The 20,987-nt window shown below is 42.2% G+C and overlaps 1 protein-coding gene across 1 annotated transcript in view; it reads left to right on the top strand.

Moving 5' to 3' along the window:
• Dchs2 (dachsous cadherin-related 2) overlaps window positions 1–20,987 on the top strand; it is a 200,358-nt gene that overhangs the window by 112,247 nt on the left and 67,124 nt on the right. The window contains exons 4-5 of the mRNA XM_048424743.3: window positions 17,911–18,147; window positions 19,235–20,245. Of these exons, the coding sequence (XP_048280700.3) occupies window positions 17,911–18,147; window positions 19,235–20,245 (1,248 nt within the window). The remainder of the gene's footprint in view (window positions 1–17,910; window positions 18,148–19,234; window positions 20,246–20,987) is intronic.

The raw sequence follows: 20,987 nt of genomic DNA, 5'->3' as shown, positions 1-20,987 counted from the left end.
CTAAATTCAGTTTTTACAGTGTGTGTGTGTGTGTGTGTGTGTGTGTGTGTGTGTGTGATGGGGGTTGTGGTATGGTGTGTATATGGCCATATGTGGAGGTCAAAGGAAAAGGTTGCAAACACAATTGTTTCCTTTCACCCCCTGTGTTCCTGGGATCCAACTCAGATTTTCGTGTTTGGCTACAAATACCTTAGCAGTCAAACCATCCCGTTGATCCTAGGTGAAAATCTTACTGAGCCTCCAGTTGTGACGATCCTCCTGCCTCTGTCTCCTCGGCGTACTTTCCTACCTGGCGTGCGCCACTACAACCAGAGCCTCCATTTTTAAGTACTCTTCACAGTGGAACCAAAGAGACATCAATTATCTTTGATTTTGTCTTATTTACTTTGTTGTTTTTCACTGACTAACAATCTAATTGCCAGTTCAGGGTCTATGACCTTATCTGGAGCTACCTATGCAAAGAGGATCCTGAGAGCTGGCTAGCTGCCAGTTCAGTGAGAGACATTGTCTCAAAAACATAAGGTGGAGAGCAACTGAAGGAAACATCTGAGGTAGACCTCTAACCGACACACACACACAAACACACACACACATGCACACACACGCACGCACGCACATACACGCACACACATGTACACACATACGTGCACACATATATACACGGAAACATATACATGTGCAAGCACACACGTACACATGTACGCACACATGCATGCACACACGCAATGCATGCATGCACACATACATACACACACACGTTCTCATTTATTTAAGGCAGCAAATGAAATCAAGACCATCTATGCAAGATATTTACCATGTTAACATCCTGGACACTGGTCTAGGTGTGTGGAGTCCGTCACTGAACGGCACAGGCAGACATTCCTCTAAGGAGTAGGTGTATGCTACCCAACCTAAGTTTGGTTGCAGCATACACAGAGTTCAAGCTTTGCACTACAGAAAAATAAATAATCAGATGGGCAGCCAACTGCAAGCCCAGGGCGGCCGTGCCCCAGTGTTACTGCTGTCTGTCGTTTGTGTGAATTGTGAGGACCTAATGTGGAGGATAAGTAATGCATCAAGGCTGCTTTTCTTTGTTTCCAGGGCAGAGTCTTCCCTAATGTTAGCTCTATGCTCAGATTTCTTACCACGCAATGATTCTCATAATCCATCATGATTGCCACTCTCCTGTGCTTAACATTTGATGTTCTGCTGTGTAGTTAATAAATTGATACCATACCTCATTTTATAAGGGATGTGAGCCTGCCTATGCTGAATAAATGACTTCTCTCGTACATGCAAGACAGAATCCGAAATTAATCATGAGCACCTAATGAGTCAATGTTGTTTTCAAATGAAACAAAAGCATGTTAGAGCATTTTCTCATGAGTGCTTTCAGTACAAGAGTGTAGACTCTCAGAAATGTAAAGACCTTCACAAACAAATCTATTGCCTCGCGGAGAAAAGGAAGGAATTAAACTTGAAGGCAACTGGTGGTGTGATCAAAAGGGAAATAGGCAATGTATGTGTCTAAATTAGGGTTCCAGTTGCTGTGGAGAGACACCACGACCCCAGAAATGTTTACAAAGGACAACATGTAGTTGGGTGACTTACAGTTTAAGAGGTTCAGTCATGTTCATCATGGTGGGAAACATGATGGCATTCACATAGACATGGTGCTGGAGAGGGGGTTGAGTGTTCTACATCTTAACACGCAGACAACAGGAGCTGAACTGTGACCCTGGGCATAACTTGAGCATAAAAGACCTCAAAGCCCATCCACACAGTGACACACTTCCTCCCACAAGGCCACACCCACTCCCACAAGGCCAAACCTCCTAATAGTGCCACTCCCTTTGAGGATCATTTTCTCTCAAACCACCACAATGTAGAAAATGTGGTTAAGCTCCTGTCTCACATAATATTTCAGGCATCTTTTCCATACACTTCTTTCTTGAGATTTTTAGCAACTTAATTAGATGAACATATTTTTATGTCCGAATGCAAGTTACAATTCAGATGCCCTATGAATTTGACTTACTCACAGACACAGTAATAGACCTGCCACTTGATTTTCTTATTTTTTATTATTCCTTATTTCTCATTATTCAGGTTTCCTTTCTATCATTGAGACTACTTTTAAGTTTAAGGAGAAAATGTAAGATAAATACAGGTTCTCTTGTCAAGTAACTAGAGATAAGAACTATCTCTTAATGTGACTTTCTATATAAGCCAGCATGAAGCACCAAATTATCTGCTGACCTTTAAACTTGCCTTTTCAATCAAATAGTTTAGTGGAATATCTCAAAAAATACAGTTTTTTCTTAAGAAGTTCTTTGGTTCTCAACGTGAAGTAAAATGTCCGTTCTATTTCTTTTTGTCTCTACAACTAATCCCTCAAATAGTTGGTAAGTTTCCATATCACAAAATGAATATATAAGAGCCATTTCAGCTATCAATAATTGATAAGGAATTAGTGTTGATATTATGTAGTCTGGGTTACTGTTTTGGACTACTTATTTTAGGTTGCATATTAGGGGATAATTCTGGCTTTTGTTCTTATTTCTGTTCTTTCTTGGTGAGGGAGAATTGTCTATAATCTGTCGATCATATTTTAAATAAATGTTGGTTGGCCAGGCAGGAAGTATAAGCTGGAAAACCAGGCAGGAAGTAGAGGAGATGCAATGAGAACAGGAGAATTCTGGGAAGCAGGAAGCTCCCTCCACCATTCCTGCTCAGACGACCAAAGAAGCAATATGTGAGCTGACAGCTGAAAAAGGTACCAAGCCATATGGCTAATGTAGATAAGGATAATGGGGTGATATATGTTATAAGAACTAATAAGTAGCCAGAGCTAAGGGCCAATCAATTTATAATCTTATGGAGTCCTGTGTGTGATTTTCTTTGGGGCTTGCCGGTTGTGGGGTACCGGGTGGGACAGAAACCCCAACAAGCAGGCTCCTCACGTTACACTTTCTCATAAGCCCATGTGTTACAACTTAAGTAATGACCTACAGATTATTTTATAATGAGGGTTTATACCATGGTTAAGAATATCTCATCTTTTCCAAAATATTTGATTCTGAAAGTTAATCTTGCTGAACTAGTGATGACACATACCTAAAATTATAGACAGATTCCACTGAAAGACAATCTTCATTTTACATTTTCGCTACTTTATCAATCTAAAGTCTATTTCATCCTAATAAATGGGATTTTATAAAATAAAAATGTTACATCATGCAGAACATAGACAAAGGACAACACGGCTAAGGACTTGGAGGGGTACTAGTTTCATTTCTAGTGGGTGTAATAAAATATCCTAGACTAGGGTACTTTAGGCAAAAAGAGTTTATTTAACTTACAGGGCCAGATCATAGAACTCTACTGAGGAGTCAGAACTCAAAAAGATGTTCACATCCTATCCACAGTCAAGAGCAAAGTGAAAAAGTGCCCATTCTTGCTTGCTGGCTCTTAGCTGACTTTGTCTTGTGTTGTTCAGGATTCCCTGAGGAAGGAATAAGGATGCAGACAAGGTTCTGGCTCTTCCCACATCAACTAAAAAATCAAGAGAGTGCCACAGACACGCTCAGAGGCCAAACTCTTGACAATTCCTCCTGAAGGGACTCTTCGAAGATGATTCTAGGTTGTTCCAAACTGAGAAGGAAAACAGATCAGCTCAGTATGTAAATACGAAAACTCAATAACCAGTGATCTGTAAATCACTGTTACAGATCACTATATGATTTTCAAGGTTGAAGTTGGTCCTTGTACCGATAGCTAAACATGATTTGCAAGGATTATAAAAATGGAAGCCAAACAATCACTGGGCTTCAAAGTATTAAGATATAGTGTTACAGATTCCAAGTTGCTAAATGTATATGCTAAAAGACATAATGATTTATAATTTTACTATTTAGTATGCAAAGGGTGCATAATTATATTTTATGTGAGGCACATATATTAGCTATAGATGTTTTCTGGCCCTTCAACTTTCATTAGAGTTAATCTTATTTAAGAATGTTAACCTTAGGAGCTGGAGACAGTTTGTTGACAAAGTGCTGGTTGCCCAAGTATGAGGATCCAAACTGGGTCTTCAGCACCCATAAAAAATTGGTTATGGTGATGTGCACCCGTAGTCCCAGCACTGGGGAAGTGGAGACAGGAGGAGTCCTGGGACTTAGTGGCCAGCCAGTTTAGCCAGATGAGCTTCAGGTTCAACAAAACACTCTGTCTAAAACCCAAGTCTGTGAAACAACAGTTGATGATACCCATGTCTGAGCTCAAGACCCACGCAAGACCACCAGCAACTTTCTCTCTCTCTCTCTCTCTCTCTCTCTCTCTCTCTCTCTCTCTCTCTCTCATGTCTCCATGCAAGCCCACAAACAACTCTACTCTCTCTCCCTTTCTCTCTCTCTCTCTCTCTCTCTCCCTCTTTCACACACACACACACACACACACACACACACACACACACACACACACACACACTGGACTCAAATTCTACTTTCTATTTGTCAGCTATGTTCCAAGAAAGCTGAACAAAAAGAAGGTTGAATTCAAACATTCTGACTTTCCTAAATTTCTGGGTCTTTTTTGGGGTTTAAGCTTTCAAAGAAAGTGTACATTTGTAAGGTTTGGCATACAGAGTCACAGCTTCATTGATTCTCCCCTCCTTCAAGTGATGAGTGTTCATTCAACAAGATGTCCTAGACCCAGGTGTGTGTGCCTGATGGTTGTTCCATTTTTGCTGCTTGCCCCGGACTCTTCAGTCAACTCTACTTTAGGTCAACACATTAAAAACAACAACAACAATAACAACAAACAACAACAAAAAACCTTCCATGGGCCAAAGGATCATTGTTTTGCTTATTATTCTCTTATTTCTTTTTTTATTTTCATGGTGGGAAGGGCAGATATTAGGGTTGGACCCAGGGCCTTACATGTTCTAAACATGTGCCCTGCACAGAGTTGCCTTCCCAACCACTCTGCCCCATCAAGGAGAGCGTATGTGTTTTCCAGAAGAAAGGGTAAGTGAGGAAAATCTTCATGTGCTGAACATAGTAACCATAGTGAGAACTCTGCAAAATCTGTCATAACCGTGCAAGGTGTCAGAATCTAGAATAACCATGCAAGGTCAGAGGGAACATGGGCTGTGGCACTATATAGGACAGGCCAATTGGTATGGCAAGTTGTAGAAAACCCAATGATTTCAGAGAATCAGATCTGGGGGTGGACAATCTTAGGTGGGTATTTATAATAAGAACCAAAACAAAAGTTTGAGCTGTAAAATAAACAACAAACCCTGTTTTCTACAGGCTTTGTAAACTTTATGTGGGTTATATAAAGTAGACCCAACTTGCTAAAGGTTTGGAAGGTTGGCAGACTGGAGGTAAAAGATGAACAGCTCTGAAGGAGGTGCTGTTGAGTCATGGGTTGCTCTAGCGTGAGGTACCTGCACCTTATTGCTTATTCGGAGAATGGAGCACACATTCTTTGAGTTAGTAGTAAGGTTCACAGAAGGCTCGTGTCTGGAAGTCATCTGAGAAATCTGAAGAAAGAAGATGTCTGGCTGCAGAATAAAGGAGTAATTTCTGAAGTGGAGACAAACCACATTCCAGAAGCTTGTAGGAATGAACGGAGCTCTCTGCTGCTCGTAGATCCAGCAGATTCTGAGAGAGCACCATGGTGTTGTTTTGAGGTTCTGTCTTTTCACACGGGGCATACCCCTGGCTCTTCAGAAGAGGAGAAGCAGCAATAGACATTCTGAGTGAAGATGCCACGGAGGCGGCTTCAGATTAGAAAGTACAAAGCGGCTGCGAAGTAGCCAAGAGTACACCTCCTGCACTGGTTAGATTGACAGTCCTTCCCAGGCCTATTGGATCACAGCTTGGTCCACAGCCAGCATGCTACTTACTGGGAGACGTTAGATCTTCTAGGAAACAAGACTAAAGGGGAGAGGTAGGAATCTTGGTAGGTGCCTTTGAAGGGGATCTTGGGGCTATATCGCCTTCTCTGTCTCTGCTTCCTCTGTCATGTGTTGTCGTCATAGTGGACTGTCTCTTCATAGGTCCCCAAAACAACAGTGCTAAGGGACCACAAAGCAGATAGAACTTTCCAACGTTCTGTTGCCCACTCTCTCCCTTTTCAGATAGATTATCTCTTGCTTTCACTGACACAGGAAGCTCACAAGGAGACCAAACACAACGTAGGAGATATAATCATGACTTGAACTATCTTACATGTGATCTGCATTGAGCCAACACTATGATCCAAACGAAACCCTTTTCAGCTGATTCTCTTGGGTATTTGCCATAGTAATGGAAGTCAGAACTGCCACAATCCCTGGGGAAGAACGTGAGTCTCAGACGTTGTTATGCTGTGTTGTTATGACAGCGTCTGCCAGGAAGAGCTTCCTATTCACCCTCCTCCTCCTCTTCCCTTGCTTCAATCATGGATGGTTCAGAAACTTCTGCGAATGAGGTGAGGGGGAGGGCGTGAGCTAATCAAAGAGAAAGAGGAGTCAAGACCTGATGTGGAGCACACTTCCTCCCTCAACTTCACGGGAAGGCTAGAGTTCTAAAGTCCTCTATGCTTCATTAAGTTACAACAGTAACCTTAAATATCAGAAGAGTTTACATGAATAACTGGTTGATAATGACTCTTGAAGTCATAGGAGGCTCCTGAATTTTCACTTTGGGACAGAGGAAGGGCCGTCAACTGCTCCAAATAAATTTAAATAGGAGGAGAAAAGTCAATCTATGCTTACGTCTCATGAGTTAAGTTTTGTCTCCTTATGTTTTACCCAAATAATGGCAGTGGGAGATGTTCTCTGCTGACAAGTGTGGGCAAGGGGATGCTGGGCACTCCTCTGAGCAGGTGACTTATGAAGGAGTGCGGTGACAGAGAGGTATGAGCCTGGTTACTGCTAGAGCTAAGGGACGAAGTGAAGGTTTGGATCCGTCATGTGATGTGATAACACCGGTGGGTGTGGACGACTCTGGCAGTCATGTGCTTGGTGGATTCTGGGAGCAGAAAACCTAGATATTATAATAATCCAGGTACAACGAAGATTGCCCACAAGACAAAAGCAGGAAGACAGAGCAGAAGTAACTAACTGGAGAGTATGTTAGAAGTATTGTTTCTTTTGTGTGTGCTTGTGAGCATGTGTGTACAAGTGTATGTTTATGTTTGGTGCATGTGTGTATTGGTGTGAATAGATATATGCACACAGATTTGTGGAGTTCAGGGGTTCCCGTCAGGTGTCTTCTCTAACTCCCCATTCTATTTTTTGAGCCAGGGTCTCTCACTGATACTGGAGCCTGACGGTTTGCCGCGACTGGCTGAGCTCCTGTGCCTGTTTCTCCCAGCACTGTGGTGCCGAGAATCTGAACTGCCCCGACTGAACCATCTCCCCAGCCCTCCTCTTAGTTCTTACAAGGAATGCATGGCTGAATTAATTTTGAAACTTTTGTCTTAACTAGAGCATTTGTCTCTTTCATTAAGTCATTTCCTGTTTAAATCAATCACTGTTGCTCAGATTCATTCACACTAATGTGTTTCCTCACTCTTTTTCTTTATAAACGGTGAACTTAGATCTTTATTGAGAGAATTCTTTGAACCCTAGGAATGAGGGTGGGTCCTCTGGAAGTTCTTGCTTTTGTTCAAATGTCTTAAGGATATATTTTTCCTCACTCATATTCTCTCTCTGTCTCGGTCTTGATCTCTGTCTCTGTCTCTCTCTCTCTCACATACACATACACACATGCACGCACGCATGCACACACGCACGTACTCCATAGAACCCCAGGCATCCTGCATGTCTGGCCTATGTTGCATCACCGAGGTCATCTCCAGTGCTATGTCTATACCGTTTAAACTGTCTTTTTGCTTCCAATTTCCCACGCTATCTGTATTGTTAATCCAGACTGCAGATTAAGACAAGAGCTGTTTCATATTCAGGAATTCTCAAAAGAAATGCTTGCTACCTCTAGCTCGGAGTTTCAAGTCAGACAGTTTCCTGTGCAGTCCACTGGAGATGAAACGATTTATTTCTAGTTCATCTTTCAACTGAAGCTTGGTGGATAACTTTATCAGACAAATTCTGGACAGACTCAACCCCTGGCCTGTTCTAGAGACTGTGGTCTGGTTTTCTGCCATGGAACACCACGAGGTCACTAAAGGGGAAGCTCACTCAAGATCGCCAGGGCTTGGCAGATTTTCCCTGTCAAGGCTCAATTCGGTATGTTGCTTAATGTCTCCTGACATGACTCAAGTTTTAGCCTTTTTTATTGTTGACTTATTATTTCAGAGAATGTATGCTCACATTTTCCAAAGCAATCGCTTTGGGAAAAGGAGTCCAAGGGTCATTGCAAAAACAGAAGTTCCCCATAAGTTTCCTTTATGTAGTTTGGATATCCTGCAGTTGTCTCATTTCATGTGAGTGGCAGGTAACGTCACGAGATATGACAAGACCACAGCCAAAAAGCGCTGCTGCTGCTGCGGCTGCTGCTGCTGCTGCTGCTGCGGCTGCTGCTGCTGCTGCTGCTGCAGACATTCTGAGCATGCGCGGTGAAGGCGGTGGGGCGCTCTGCCTCCAGGAGCCTCGCTCTGACAGACTCCAGGTCCAACGCCTCCCGTGATTGGAGGGATGGTGTTCTACCTCTCCCATGGCGTCACAGTTAGCTGATTGAGGATGAAGGAAGCAGTTGTTCATGATGTCAGCTTTATTGGTTTAGAGTGGACTCCTCATTTAGTGTGGTCAGGAGGATACGGAATGGCTGGGAATAGGACTAGAAAGCCATGAAAATCCATATGAAAAACCAAAAGTTAATATAACAGATGACACTAATATCCCTTCTAATATCCCTTTTATTTCTCTCTCTCTCTCTCTTTCTCTCTCTCTCTCTCTATATGTGTGTGTGTGTGTGTGTGTGTGTGTGTGTATACACAGTGTTCTTTACAGTGTGTGCAGGAGTTTCGATATTCTCTGTGAGGTAAATTGGAAGCACCTAGTCAGTACTGTGATTAAATTCTATAGCATGCATAACTCATAGAAACCACAAACGTTTAAAAGCAGCTCAGGCTGCCATTAAAGATTAGATCCTTACAAAACCAGAGCAATCAGTCATGGAGCACACTGGTGGCTGGTAGTTGGCAGTGGCCTGCTTTTTCTCTACTCCACCAACTGTGACGTGAAGATGAACATTTCCACATGATTCCACCCACTCTGTCCTAGTGGGATACCCACAGACAGCAAGCTAGATTGTTACCTTTTCCAGAGCAGAGGACGCTTCGGGGGCATGCATTAGGAAATCATTCTTTTCTTCATTTTCTTCTTCTTCTTCATTTTCTTTTTCTTCTTCTTCTCTTCTTCTTCTTCTTCTTCTTCTTCTTCTTCTTCTTCTTCTTCTTCTTCTTCTTCTTCTTCTTCTTCTTCCTCCTCCTCCTTTTCTTTTTCAGTTAATTAATTAATTTTTCAACTAATTAAAATTTCTTAAATTTTGACTTTTGTAAGCCTCATACTTTTAATGAGCTCTAATCTTATTTTTTGTGAAAACAAAAGGCTAAAATAAGAGCATATAAATTTTATGCCATTCTCTACACAAATTTAGCATTGTAAATTTACTTTCCAATATATAAAGGCATGTGCTCATATACTGTTGGGACAGACTAATATTTATTTATTTACACTTATTTTGGAGGGAGAATCTCACTGTATTGCAGGTTGGACTCAAATTCATGCTATTCCTTCTGAGTACACATATATATCATGTACACATATACATCACCATGACTGACATTTAAAATATAGATTGACAGTATTATTTTGAAGTCGAAATTATAACATCAATTTTTCTTACTAAAGTTCTGGAATTGCTTACATACAGATATTGAAATGACTGACTATACAGTTTTAAACTAGATTTCTTAAAAAGATAAAAACATCTAATTTAGAAGAGACCATTGGAATGCGAGTCAAGGTCACTCCATACCAAAGCATTAATCCTGTTTTGTGTGTTGGGGGCACCATCTGCCTAGGACTCAAATCCCATGGGAAAGCAAGATCGTTTTGATGCACAACTTTACAGTGAGGTTGGAAAAAAACAAATGGAATTTTCAAGTTTATTTTTTAAATAAATAGGTAACTTCTTTAAGGGAATGCTTTCAAATGCTGTTATTAAAAATTACCTATCTCATCTATATCTTTGTGTATATTTGTGTGTGTGCATGCAGGTGTATCTGTGTGTCTGTGTGTGTGTAGTATGTGTCTCTCTGTGTGTGTGTAGGTGTATCTGTGTGTCTCTGTGTATGTGTGTGTGTGCAGGTGTATCTCTCTGTGTGTGTAGTGTGTGTCTCTGTGTGTGTGTGTGTGTGTGCAGGTGTATCTGCGTGTCTCTCTGTGTGTGTATGTGTGCAGTTGTATCTCTCTGTGTGTATGTTTGTGTCTCTGTGTGTGTACGTGTGTGGATATATCTGTATGTCTGTGTGTGTGTACGTGTGTGGATATATCTGTGTGTCTGTGTGTGTGTATGTGTGTGGGTATATCTGTGTGTCTGTGTGTGTATGTCTGTGTGGAGGGTGTATCTGTGTGTCTGATGTGTGTGTGCATGGGTGTATCTGTGTGTGTATGTGTGTGTACATGTGTGGGTGTGTCTGTGTGTATGTTTGTGTATGTGTGTGTGCGTGTGCAGGTGTATCTGTGTGTCTGTGTGTGTCTGTGTGTGCATGCACGGGTGTATGTCTGTGTATGTGTGTGTGTATGTGGGGGGTGTATCTATGTGTGTGTGCACATGTGCGGGTGTATCTGTGTGTCTGTGTGTGTACATGGGTGCAGATGTTCTAGAGACAACAGAAGAAGTCGGATCCTCTGAGGCTGGAGTTACAGGTGGCTGTGAGCTGTATAATGTAGGCACAGTAAACCCAGCTTAGGTCCTCTGGATAGCAGAAAGCTTGCTTTGTTGCAAAGTCACCTCTCCAGCTGTCAAATGATTTCTAATGCCTCTTTTGTTGGATATTACATTTTTAGAGCAAGTTGTAGAATCTGACCAAATATTTAGTAAGGCATTTAAATGCAAAGCAATTCAGGACAAAAACTGGGCTATGAACAGGTTTTTTTTTTTTTTTTTTATGAAGTTACTGAACCTTTACATTGCCTTGAAAAACAAGGCGTTGATATAACGGTAATAAACCGTTTGTTTCTGACCATTTAAAGGGCCCCTTCAATGTATGTGGCGGTCTCGGTGTTCTACGCCGAGGGAAACTGGAAGTGCCTATAGCTCTGTTGCACGTCTGCTTCATGCTTAGCGGCTCTCTGAGCTCCATAGACTCTCGGGGGGCAGATGCCGCTAGTGTTCTGTCTCCCAGGGTACTCAGATGCTCAGGGTGCTGATCTGTCTCCCGTGAGACGGTTAGGTGGAGCAGGCATCAGTTCACCCCGTCACAACAGAAATCTTCGGGTGCACAGGGTCCATACTCTGGGCTAGAGCAGAGACAGTCCAGAAGACAGTAAAGGGAGACGGGATCATTTTGTTTGTCACCGCTCCACACAGATATGCTGGCATCGGTTATGCATTGTCTAATTTTGCTTTTTCTACAGCATCAAAATAAACTAACCTTCTCTTTTATTATTCCAGCAGCATCTGTCAGTTATATTGCTGTTTATGTTTTGGAAAGTAATTATAGCATCCTTGAAATACATATGTGAGTCAGCATTTGGTTACAACTGCCACACGCACTAACACACACACACACACACACACACACACACACACGAGTGTCTCTACGCAGGCTGTAATTTTCTCTAGCCGCTGAGCCCTACATAGACAGGAAAGCACAGCAATAATGGAAGCCTGGCTTTGTTGTGTATACTTAACCTTTTTTAAAATATTTCAAAAATAGTTTGTACCCATTGTCAGAATCTTCCTATGAAGGAGGAGGCAAATTATATGCTTTAAAGATATAACAATATAGAGCTCTAGACTATTAATAATAATGAATATCATTAAGCAAAATCTGTACTGGGTTATTGGTTATATACCAGGCTCAACAGACCAAACCCACATGGAGTAACACATGACTTTCTGAATGCTATCAGGAGAAAGTTCAAATCCTGATCCATAAATCAGACAAGTTTAGCCAATGTCATAGGGAATTGTCTTTTGCTTTAATCTTTATAAGAAAAAATAGCTTTGAAATGACTCATCCCTTTCTCTGTTTCTTCTTTCTCTATCCCTTTCTGTCTATAAAGTCAACTTCCTATGCTTGGCTCATTGAGAATATTTTAAGCATGATATGTGACCTGATTCTAAAACCACAAAAGTCAGTCAAGGTCTTTAAACTAAATTTGTGATAACTCAGTTTTTGGCAATATTGATTGACCATTATCTACAAGTCACTGACATTTTTCCATACTCTGCCCATATTGACCATTTTAACCATTTTCCCTTACGATATTGTATGATATAGTTAATCAGAAGGTAATCCACGGAAGAGAGAAGGGGCTGATGCAGGAACACTCACGACATCCCTGGAAACCAAGGCTCTGTAGCTTCAAAGACCATGCTCCACCAGGTTGCTATCTGAGTGTTTTCCCGGGGCTGTTGTAGCAAAATACCACAGACCAAGTGACCTTAAATAACAGCATAATACCGACTCACAGTTCTGGAGGCCAGAATTCTGAAACCAAGGACTCGATGCCTGTGGAGTCTGAAAACTAAGTATTCTCTCTTCCAGAGAGCTCCCATAGCTGCTAGCAACTCTTGGCTCCTGGCAGCACATCGCCAACCTTGCCCTCATCTTGGTGTGGCCTTCTCTGCATTTGATTTTTCTTTGTTTACTTCTTCTTCCTTCTCCTCCCACCCCTCCTCCTCCTTCTTCTTCTCCTTATTTTTTAAGACAGGGTTTCTCTGTGTTACAGCCCTGGATTTCCTGAAACTTACTCTGTAGACCAGGCTAACCTCAAGCTCGGAGGCCTGATCTGCCTGCTTCTGCCTCCAAAGTGACGGGATTAAAGGTGTGTGCCACCAAACTCAGCTCATTTCTTCTTAGAAGCACTGCGATCATTGGATTTGGAGACCACCATAAATCAAGGGTGGTTTCATATTGAGATACTTCAGTTTCACACACAGGCCCTATTATGAAAGCCTACTTCACAGGTTGTAAGTAGATATGTAATTTGGGAGCAGACTTTGCTGACTTGACAGTGACCTTGTCTTCAGATATTACGGTATTGCTCACTCTATTGTTGCCAAAATAATGGCTTTTTCATGGGTTTCCTTCAGGTGACAGAGTCAACCACGTAGGCTTTGAGTATTCTAGTTTTTGTCTGGCTTCAGGAAAGATTTTCCTTTAGGCTGAATGTTTTAATCACAGGTTAGGACTGGAGTGGTGATAAATTGGAGGGAGTAGATATGCACAGTTGGTTTTCTTGAATTTTCAGAATATGTCATGTGACCAAGTGAGAGAGAGGAGAGGCGCCTCTGGTCTTTCAGCCTGGTCTGCTGGTAGGGTATTTGGGACTCCCACATGGGAGCTGTCATACCTGTGCCAATTGCTCAAGTCGGGATCTAGGTTCACAAGGTTAGGAAAGATTCTTTAAGTATTTTTAAACTATTAAATTAAATTAAATATGCAATGGACATAGTATAAATCAATAAGCAATGTGGGTGATAGAACCATCCACAATATTAAGCCAAATAGGAAATGTACATCTGTCTCAGACTAGGTTTTATGAATCTGCCATTTTATTAGAGGAACTGGGCTATGCTGGTATAAAGAGGGGCCATAATTCTCCAAAATTCTTCTTTGTGACTTGCTAGACATAAAGTCGTGATGGCAGATGGTTCCCTGGTCAGTGTTTTGAGTCAATTTCTTACATACCATTGTCAAAGGATTTCATGGAATATTCATGTTACTCTGATGGTCCCACGTTTACCTTTCTGAAGAAGAATGTTGAATTGATCACTCATCATAAATGATCCTATTTTCTGTGCTACATGGAATAATTTACCTAACCCTATAGTCCTTAGGATGGAGGAAAGGGAGTCAGTGTTGTAACATGCAGTCAGTTTATGTCAGGCCAATGGCAAACCACCCGCTTGCATAGGTTCAACTGAGCCTCACAGCGAATCTGCACACTGAATGGTGTCATTCCACAGTTTCCTCTATAGGCGACAAACAGATTCCTTCAAAGGTTTGCAGTATTGTTCAAGGTCAACTAAGAGTTGACAGAAGCAGAATTTGGAGGCAGCCGTATCTGAGGCTGAGACTTGGTCTCCATGGTCTCTTTTATTCCTTCATAAACTCAAAGGAATGGGTTTCTTGCCTTGCTTCTATGAATCAGCTCCCCACGATGAAAATATCTAAGATGCCAGGTCTATGTGCAGTCTGGTTCTGTTCAAGTTTAATCTGCATCATCCATGAACGAGGTGACCTAGTGCCGAGAACATAAAATTAGCATATAGAACCAGAAGCCTAACATTCTTAGCATTTGAAGGCAAGGACATAAAAGCACCCCAAATTTCAAATCAATTGCCACGGAGCACAGAATGCAAGAGAAAGATAGCTGTTTTAAAACTCAGGGAATGAACCCATGCTCTTGGCATTCCACAGTAATTAAACTGGCCATGCAGCTTTCATGGACATATCTTTCATAAACAAGTTCACAAGACGTGGATTTGTAAGAGTCTCATGTGAGATAATGTCATTAAGAATCAAGGCATTCTGAGTGTTTAGTTGTGTGACAGAAACTGCAATTCTCTATGCTTAAATAGTGAATGTTTCAAGTAGAAGGGAAATTTTTTAATGCATATGATTAAGATTTGATATGAGGAAGTTCTTTACAATGGGTGTCTAGGAGTTGCGTGACAATTACTTTCCTATAATCATTTCAACACCAGAGTGTCTCCTCTAGATAGTAGCTAGTCTGCATGGTCTTTTTCAAAAAAAAATATTTTTAAATGTGTATCTATTTTAATGCAGTGTTCTGCCTGCATTCCAGAAGAGGGCACCAGATCTTATTACAGATTGTTGTGAGCTACCATGTGGTTGTTGGGAATTGAACTCAGGTCCTTTGAAAGAACACACAGTGCTCTTAACCCCTGAGCCATCTCTCCAGACCATCTGTATGGTCTTAAAAGGAATGCAATTCAATAAGTAAATGACCTTTTAGGGTCCCTGGACTGTCATCTAAGAGAAGGGTTACATTGGAATCTGTGTGGTGGCCTCTTGTAGTAAGTTATAAATGAGGAGAATTCTGGTACATTGTCTTTAAAGTAATTGTATTTGTAGATTAAAGTATTCCATGTGTTTATAGGACTGAATTTTTGAGATGAATTAAGTTGTTCCAGGGTAGTTTTCCTACAGGATTCATTGATTTTCAAATGTAAAGGAAACCTTTCACAGATATCAGGGTCTCTGGGACTAATCTCTAAGGGGACTAGAAATCTGGAGCCTTGTGTTATTCTGTTCTGTTAGCTGTTGTGTTGATATTATAGTTTAAACATTTTAGACATTGCTCTTATGTTATTGGTTTTATGTTTGTGACCCAAGGGATAAAACTCTTACCCCAATAGGATGACATTGGGAGGCAGGGTCTTCAAGGTTAATTATATTTAGGTGATGTTTTGATTGATAGAACCCCATAATGAGATCATCACCTGTTATGGTCAGTCTTAACTGTCAGTTTGTTAAGAATGAGAATGACTTGGGAGATGAACCTCTGGGGGTATCTATGGATGATTGTCTTATTGATGGACCTCTGGGGTGCCTGTGGAGGATTATCTTGTCGAGGTTAATTGAGTTAGAAACACTTGTAAAATTCGACAATTTGGAATTCTGGTCTGTATGAAAGGATAAAGTGAGCTGGGACAACATCCATGGCTTTCTTCTTTCTGATTGAACACAATGTGACCAACTTCTTCATGCACCTTCTGTCCTTCCTTCCTTCTCTGCCCGGATGGAAAGTACCTTGACTTATGTATTTCATTACACAATAGAAAAGCAGAATGTCCTTAGAAAAGAAAGACCAAAGCCCAGTTTCTTTGCCCTGTAAGGGTGTAATAAGAAAATAGCTAACTATAAACTTGTCAAGAAAGCACTTACCAGATTTGGGGTGGGATGGGGGGGAGGTCTATGTTGCCTTGATGGTTATCTTTCCAATCTCCAGATCTGTGAGAAGTAAATTTCTATTGTTCAGGCCTTCCAAGACATGTTATTTTTTGTTGTAGCAGCTCATACTGACTAATGCATCTTCTTATTTTTGTAACCTTTTGGATAGTCTCTGTTAAAGGAAGAAGTATTATTTTGTTCATGGTTTGAGACCACATCCGTCAGAGTGGGAAAGGAATGCAGCAGGATGCTCCGACTGTGGCAGTCGGCACTCAAGGCCGCTTGCTCATGTCTCCATGGCACTGATAGCAGAGATGGGTGGGAATGGAAAAGGGAGTAATAACCTTAAGGGCAGTTCTCCCCAGCTCCACTCTACCCAGTTAAGCTTCAATTCCCAAAGGTTCTGCAATCTTCCAAACAGTGTCAAACTAGAATAATGAAGCAACTTATATTCTCTTATTTTAAAAATTATCTGTGGAATGAGTTTTGAGGGGTTTGGGCAGTCTAGCAAATAGAGATGAAGATATTCTACACTTTGAACTGGTATAATTTTATGTCTCACTTATACCTCAATAAAATAGGAGGTAAAAGAAAATAGAGGTGTTGTATTATCACATTAACTTTCTGAGAGACTAAGGATCAGGGAATTAAAATTGTTGAAAAACTGGGCATTTGTTTATTTATTTATTCATTCATTTTGAGACAGTATTTCATGTGTCCCAGGCTGGTCTCTAGCTTTCTCTGTAGTTCTTCGAGTTTCTTTTCTGTGGCTGTGCTAAAATACCCTGACCAAAAGCACCACACTTGAGAGGGTTTATTTGGCCTACAGTTTGGGTTATATTGCACAGCTGGGGGCCCACTATTATGGGGAAGTCAGGGCAGGAACTTGAGATGGTTAGTCATATCACACCTCATAACAGATAGAGAATAAATGCATCTCAGCCAACTTTCTCATAAGCCTTACCGGGCCCCAAAACTTAGGAATGGTGCTGCCCATTTTCAGACTGATCTTTCCTGTATCTGTCAAGACACATCCACAGCTGAGCCCCATCTACTTAATCCCTCAGGGAGGCTCTGCTCCTTGGAGATCCGAGGTTGTGTAAACTTCACAAAACTAATCAATCGATCACAGTGGCCGAGAATGACTTTGAACTTCTTTTAGAATTCTGACACCCAGACAGGTTGTGGTCACCCAAGACGTGTTAGCTCCACATTAGAACACATGAGATGTTATTCCATCATCTGAAGTTGGTGATATCATAGTAAGACTAAAAAGGGGGCAGCATAAATTCTTCTGATGAGATGAGATGCCCCCCAAATGTCTAATGCTTAAACTCTAGAAAATGATTGCTTGGAAGAATTTGGACATCATTTTTACAAGCATGTTCAAGTTCCTTTGTTGTAAAATAGATGTTTCAATTGAAATTATCCAGGGAAACAGCCAATAGTATGTGAAAAGATTTATTACAAGAAATTGGCTCATGCAGTTCAGGGGGCTGGCAACTTCCACTGGAGGTGTGTTAGCTCTTATGCTCTGTTCAGGCCTTCACTAATTGAATAAGACCCTCTTATTTTCTAGAGAGAAAGATGTTGCGTTCTGCCTTTGGTTTTGAATGTTAATCTCACCTTAAAATGCTGTTTGACACATAGCCAGAATACTATATGATCAAATGGGAGAACCAAAGACTTGGTCAAGTGAACACATGAAATTAAACATGACACAGTCAACCTTATAGACCAGACACTTGCATTAGCAATCATTGCCTATCGCCCATTCACTGATGTTTTCATTCATCTACCCAGGTATTATCTACTTAGCATCAACTCTCAACCGTTTGGAAGCTACCACACTTTTTCTGATGGTCCGCGCTCGAGATGGTGGTGGACTCGCGGCTGCCACAAATGCTGACGTCACCATCCACATTCTGCAAACCACGCTGGCTCCTGCGGAGTTTGAAAGGCCTAAGTACACTTTCTCCGTTTATGAAGACGTGCCCGCGGACACTCTTGTTGGGACAGTGAAGGCAAGGGAGTCCTTGAGTAAGTGCGGAATTCTTAATGCTGCCCCCAAGTCCATTCCTGTAAAATTTCCTATTTTGTCGGGTCATGCAACCTCAAGTATTTCCTTCAATCTGTACAAAATGAACGGATGTGCAGCTCTCGGCCTGCTTATTGTACCATCATTGCTGCCGCCTAGCTCACAATTCCTGATAAAGAAAGAACAGGCGCCGGGCGATAGTGGTGCATGTCTTTAATTCTAGCATTTGGGAGGCAGAGGCAGACAGGTCTCTGTGAGTTCGAGGCCAGCCTGGTCTACAAGAGTTAGTTTCAGGACAGGCTCCAAAGCTACAGAGAAACCCTGTCTTGAAAAGCCTACTAAAAAAAATAGAAAAAGAAGAAGAAAGAAAGAAAAGGAAAAAAAGAAAGAACAGGAATTTTCAAAAGAATGCTTAATATAGTACAGAATAATTATGGTGTGCAAAGTGTATGTACTTGAATATTTTTTATAAATATTTATCTTGCTATATTTATTTCATAACTACAACCCACATACTTACTTTATATAGCTTTCAAGCTAAACTACCTATAACTCCCTTTTACTACATAGTAAGTTACACGGTGTTTTTGTGTAAATGTGTCTTATTTAAGCATTCCCTTTTTGCTCCCAGTTTGACTGATTTAAGATTTTGTGCTAATCCACATAGCAGTTGAGCAAATATTCATGCCTGGCTTTCTTGCTGTGTGTAGTGGCGCCTCCTCAGGACAAAGTCCGGAAAGAGACTCCCTCTCTGAGAGCTGGTCCTCCCTGTCCTTTCTCCTCTCTCTCTTTTCTCCTCTGTGGAGGATGTTTGCCATCCACAAGGTGGATATCATAGAAAAATACCAACATAAATTTAACTTGGCTTCTTGAAAAAGATGTTGATATTATTTTCTTAATGTGGTTCTCTTTTACCTAACACAAGAAAGGTAAAGACAGCAATGACTTGTTCATTGTCCACTGGCAGCTCTCTTCGATCCCAAAGAAAGCCTTAAGCCATGTGTCTCACCAGCCCTTGCGGATGGTAGAGGCTTCACCCCGTTCTTCTCCACGGTGGGCAACTGCTTCTTTACTTTTCTCTGTTTTCAGATTCCTCAGAACCAATCTCTTACCGAATTTCCTCTGGCGATCTGGATGGAACCTTCTCCATTCACAGGTGGCTGGGCAGCATCCGCACCCTGAAGCCTCTGGACCACGAAGCCCAGCCCATGGTTGTCCTCACTGTCCAGGCGCAGCTCGGCAGCTCCCCAGCCTGCAGCAGCACAGAAGTGAACATAACTGTCATGGATGTCAACGACAACCGCCCCGAGTTTCCCACGGCCTCGGATGAGATTAGGATCCCCCAGACCACTCCACCTGGCACAGCCTTGTACCTTGCCCGCGCAGAGGACAGAGACAGCGGGCTGAACGGACTGGTCCGGTACAGCATTGCAAACCCTCAACCAAGCATGTTCAGCATGGACCGAGGTCGCGGGGTACTGTACCTCAGGGAGAGTCTGGAAGGCCACGGGGAGCTCAGGCTGACCCTGGTGGCTGAGGACCAAGGCACTCCTCCCCAGGCATCCCGGTTGGTGCTCACCGTAGTCATCGAACGCCAAGAACGAAGCCCAGCCGTGGCTTTTAAAAATTTGGTCTATCAGGTGGAAGTTAGCGAGTCTCTCCCGCTGACGACTCAAATCCTGCAGGTACAAGCCTACCCGCTGCAGCCACAGCACCCAGCCGCTAAGATGACATACTCCCTGGATGTCAACGTGGACTCTGCAGTGTTTGGAATCCACCCTCACACAGGGTGGATTTCCCTGCAGCGACAGCTAGACTATGAATCTACACAGACGCACAGGCTTAAAGTTTTGGCGGGGATCCCAGAGAACAGATCGCTGCGGAATGCGAGCACTTTGGTAATCGTTCATGTCTTGGATGAAAACGACCATTCCCCAGCCTTCCTGCAGGGCAAGGTGTTTTTGAAAGTTGAGGAGAGCCCTATCCCCCTAGGGGTAATAGGCAAAATGACAGCCATAGATGCTGACTCCGGGAAGAATGGGCAGCTGTCGTATTTCCTTTTGACAGATGGAAAATTCTTCAAGATGAATCCTAACACAGGTACCATTCACAGCCTTCATCCATATCTCTAAAAAAATCAGAATAAAAACCAAAAAAAAAAACCATCTTAAATCTTCCGACATGGTTTCAGCACGAAGAAATTTTAAAATTGGGTTTTGGGAAACACAGTCTTTTAGTATAGTGCTGTGATTTTAAAATGAAGATAACATCGAGAAGAATCTCATCTCCCCCGATTCTGTCTTCTTTTATTTCCACATTACACACTGCCGGTGCCAGCCCAGGCTTAGACTGCTTCATTAAAGATGGGTTGCAGTTAAGACAGTGGTCCCACGAAATTACAATGGGGTTGAAAAACTCCCATGCACCCCTGCTCCTACTGTCTCTAGTTAGTTTAGAAACACGGCTACTGCCTCTCTGTTACAGCTGCCTTCAGTGTTCGGTCCAGTGACCACTGTTCACATTCACAGCCCAAGCGTGGCAGTGTGTGGCAGGGGTGTGTCATGAAGGCCTCACCAGCTAGGTCTGTGCTAGTATACTCCAGAATGTTTGCACGGTGATGAAGCTGGTTGCGGATATGTTCTCAGAATGCATCCTGACCACTAAGCAGTTTTTGATTGTTTGCAATTCTATACTACCCTAGAGACGTGGCCAGCACTGCCCTGCCCACGTCCTGTGTGAAGGTTTGTTTGGGGCGGCTCTCTCGGGAGACCTCACCCCTGTCTGGTGCATACTCTCCACAGTCTTTCCTGAAACCCACCTTTTCGTGGCTCCCTGCCTCCTG

Source organism: Myodes glareolus, chromosome 20 (assembly GCF_982192425.1).
Source record: "Myodes glareolus chromosome 20, mMyoGla1.1, whole genome shotgun sequence".
NCBI lineage: Eukaryota > Metazoa > Chordata > Mammalia > Rodentia > Cricetidae > Myodes > Myodes glareolus.
Note: the sequence above shows the minus strand (reverse complement) of the source record. Positions and strands in the feature narration are given on the sequence as shown.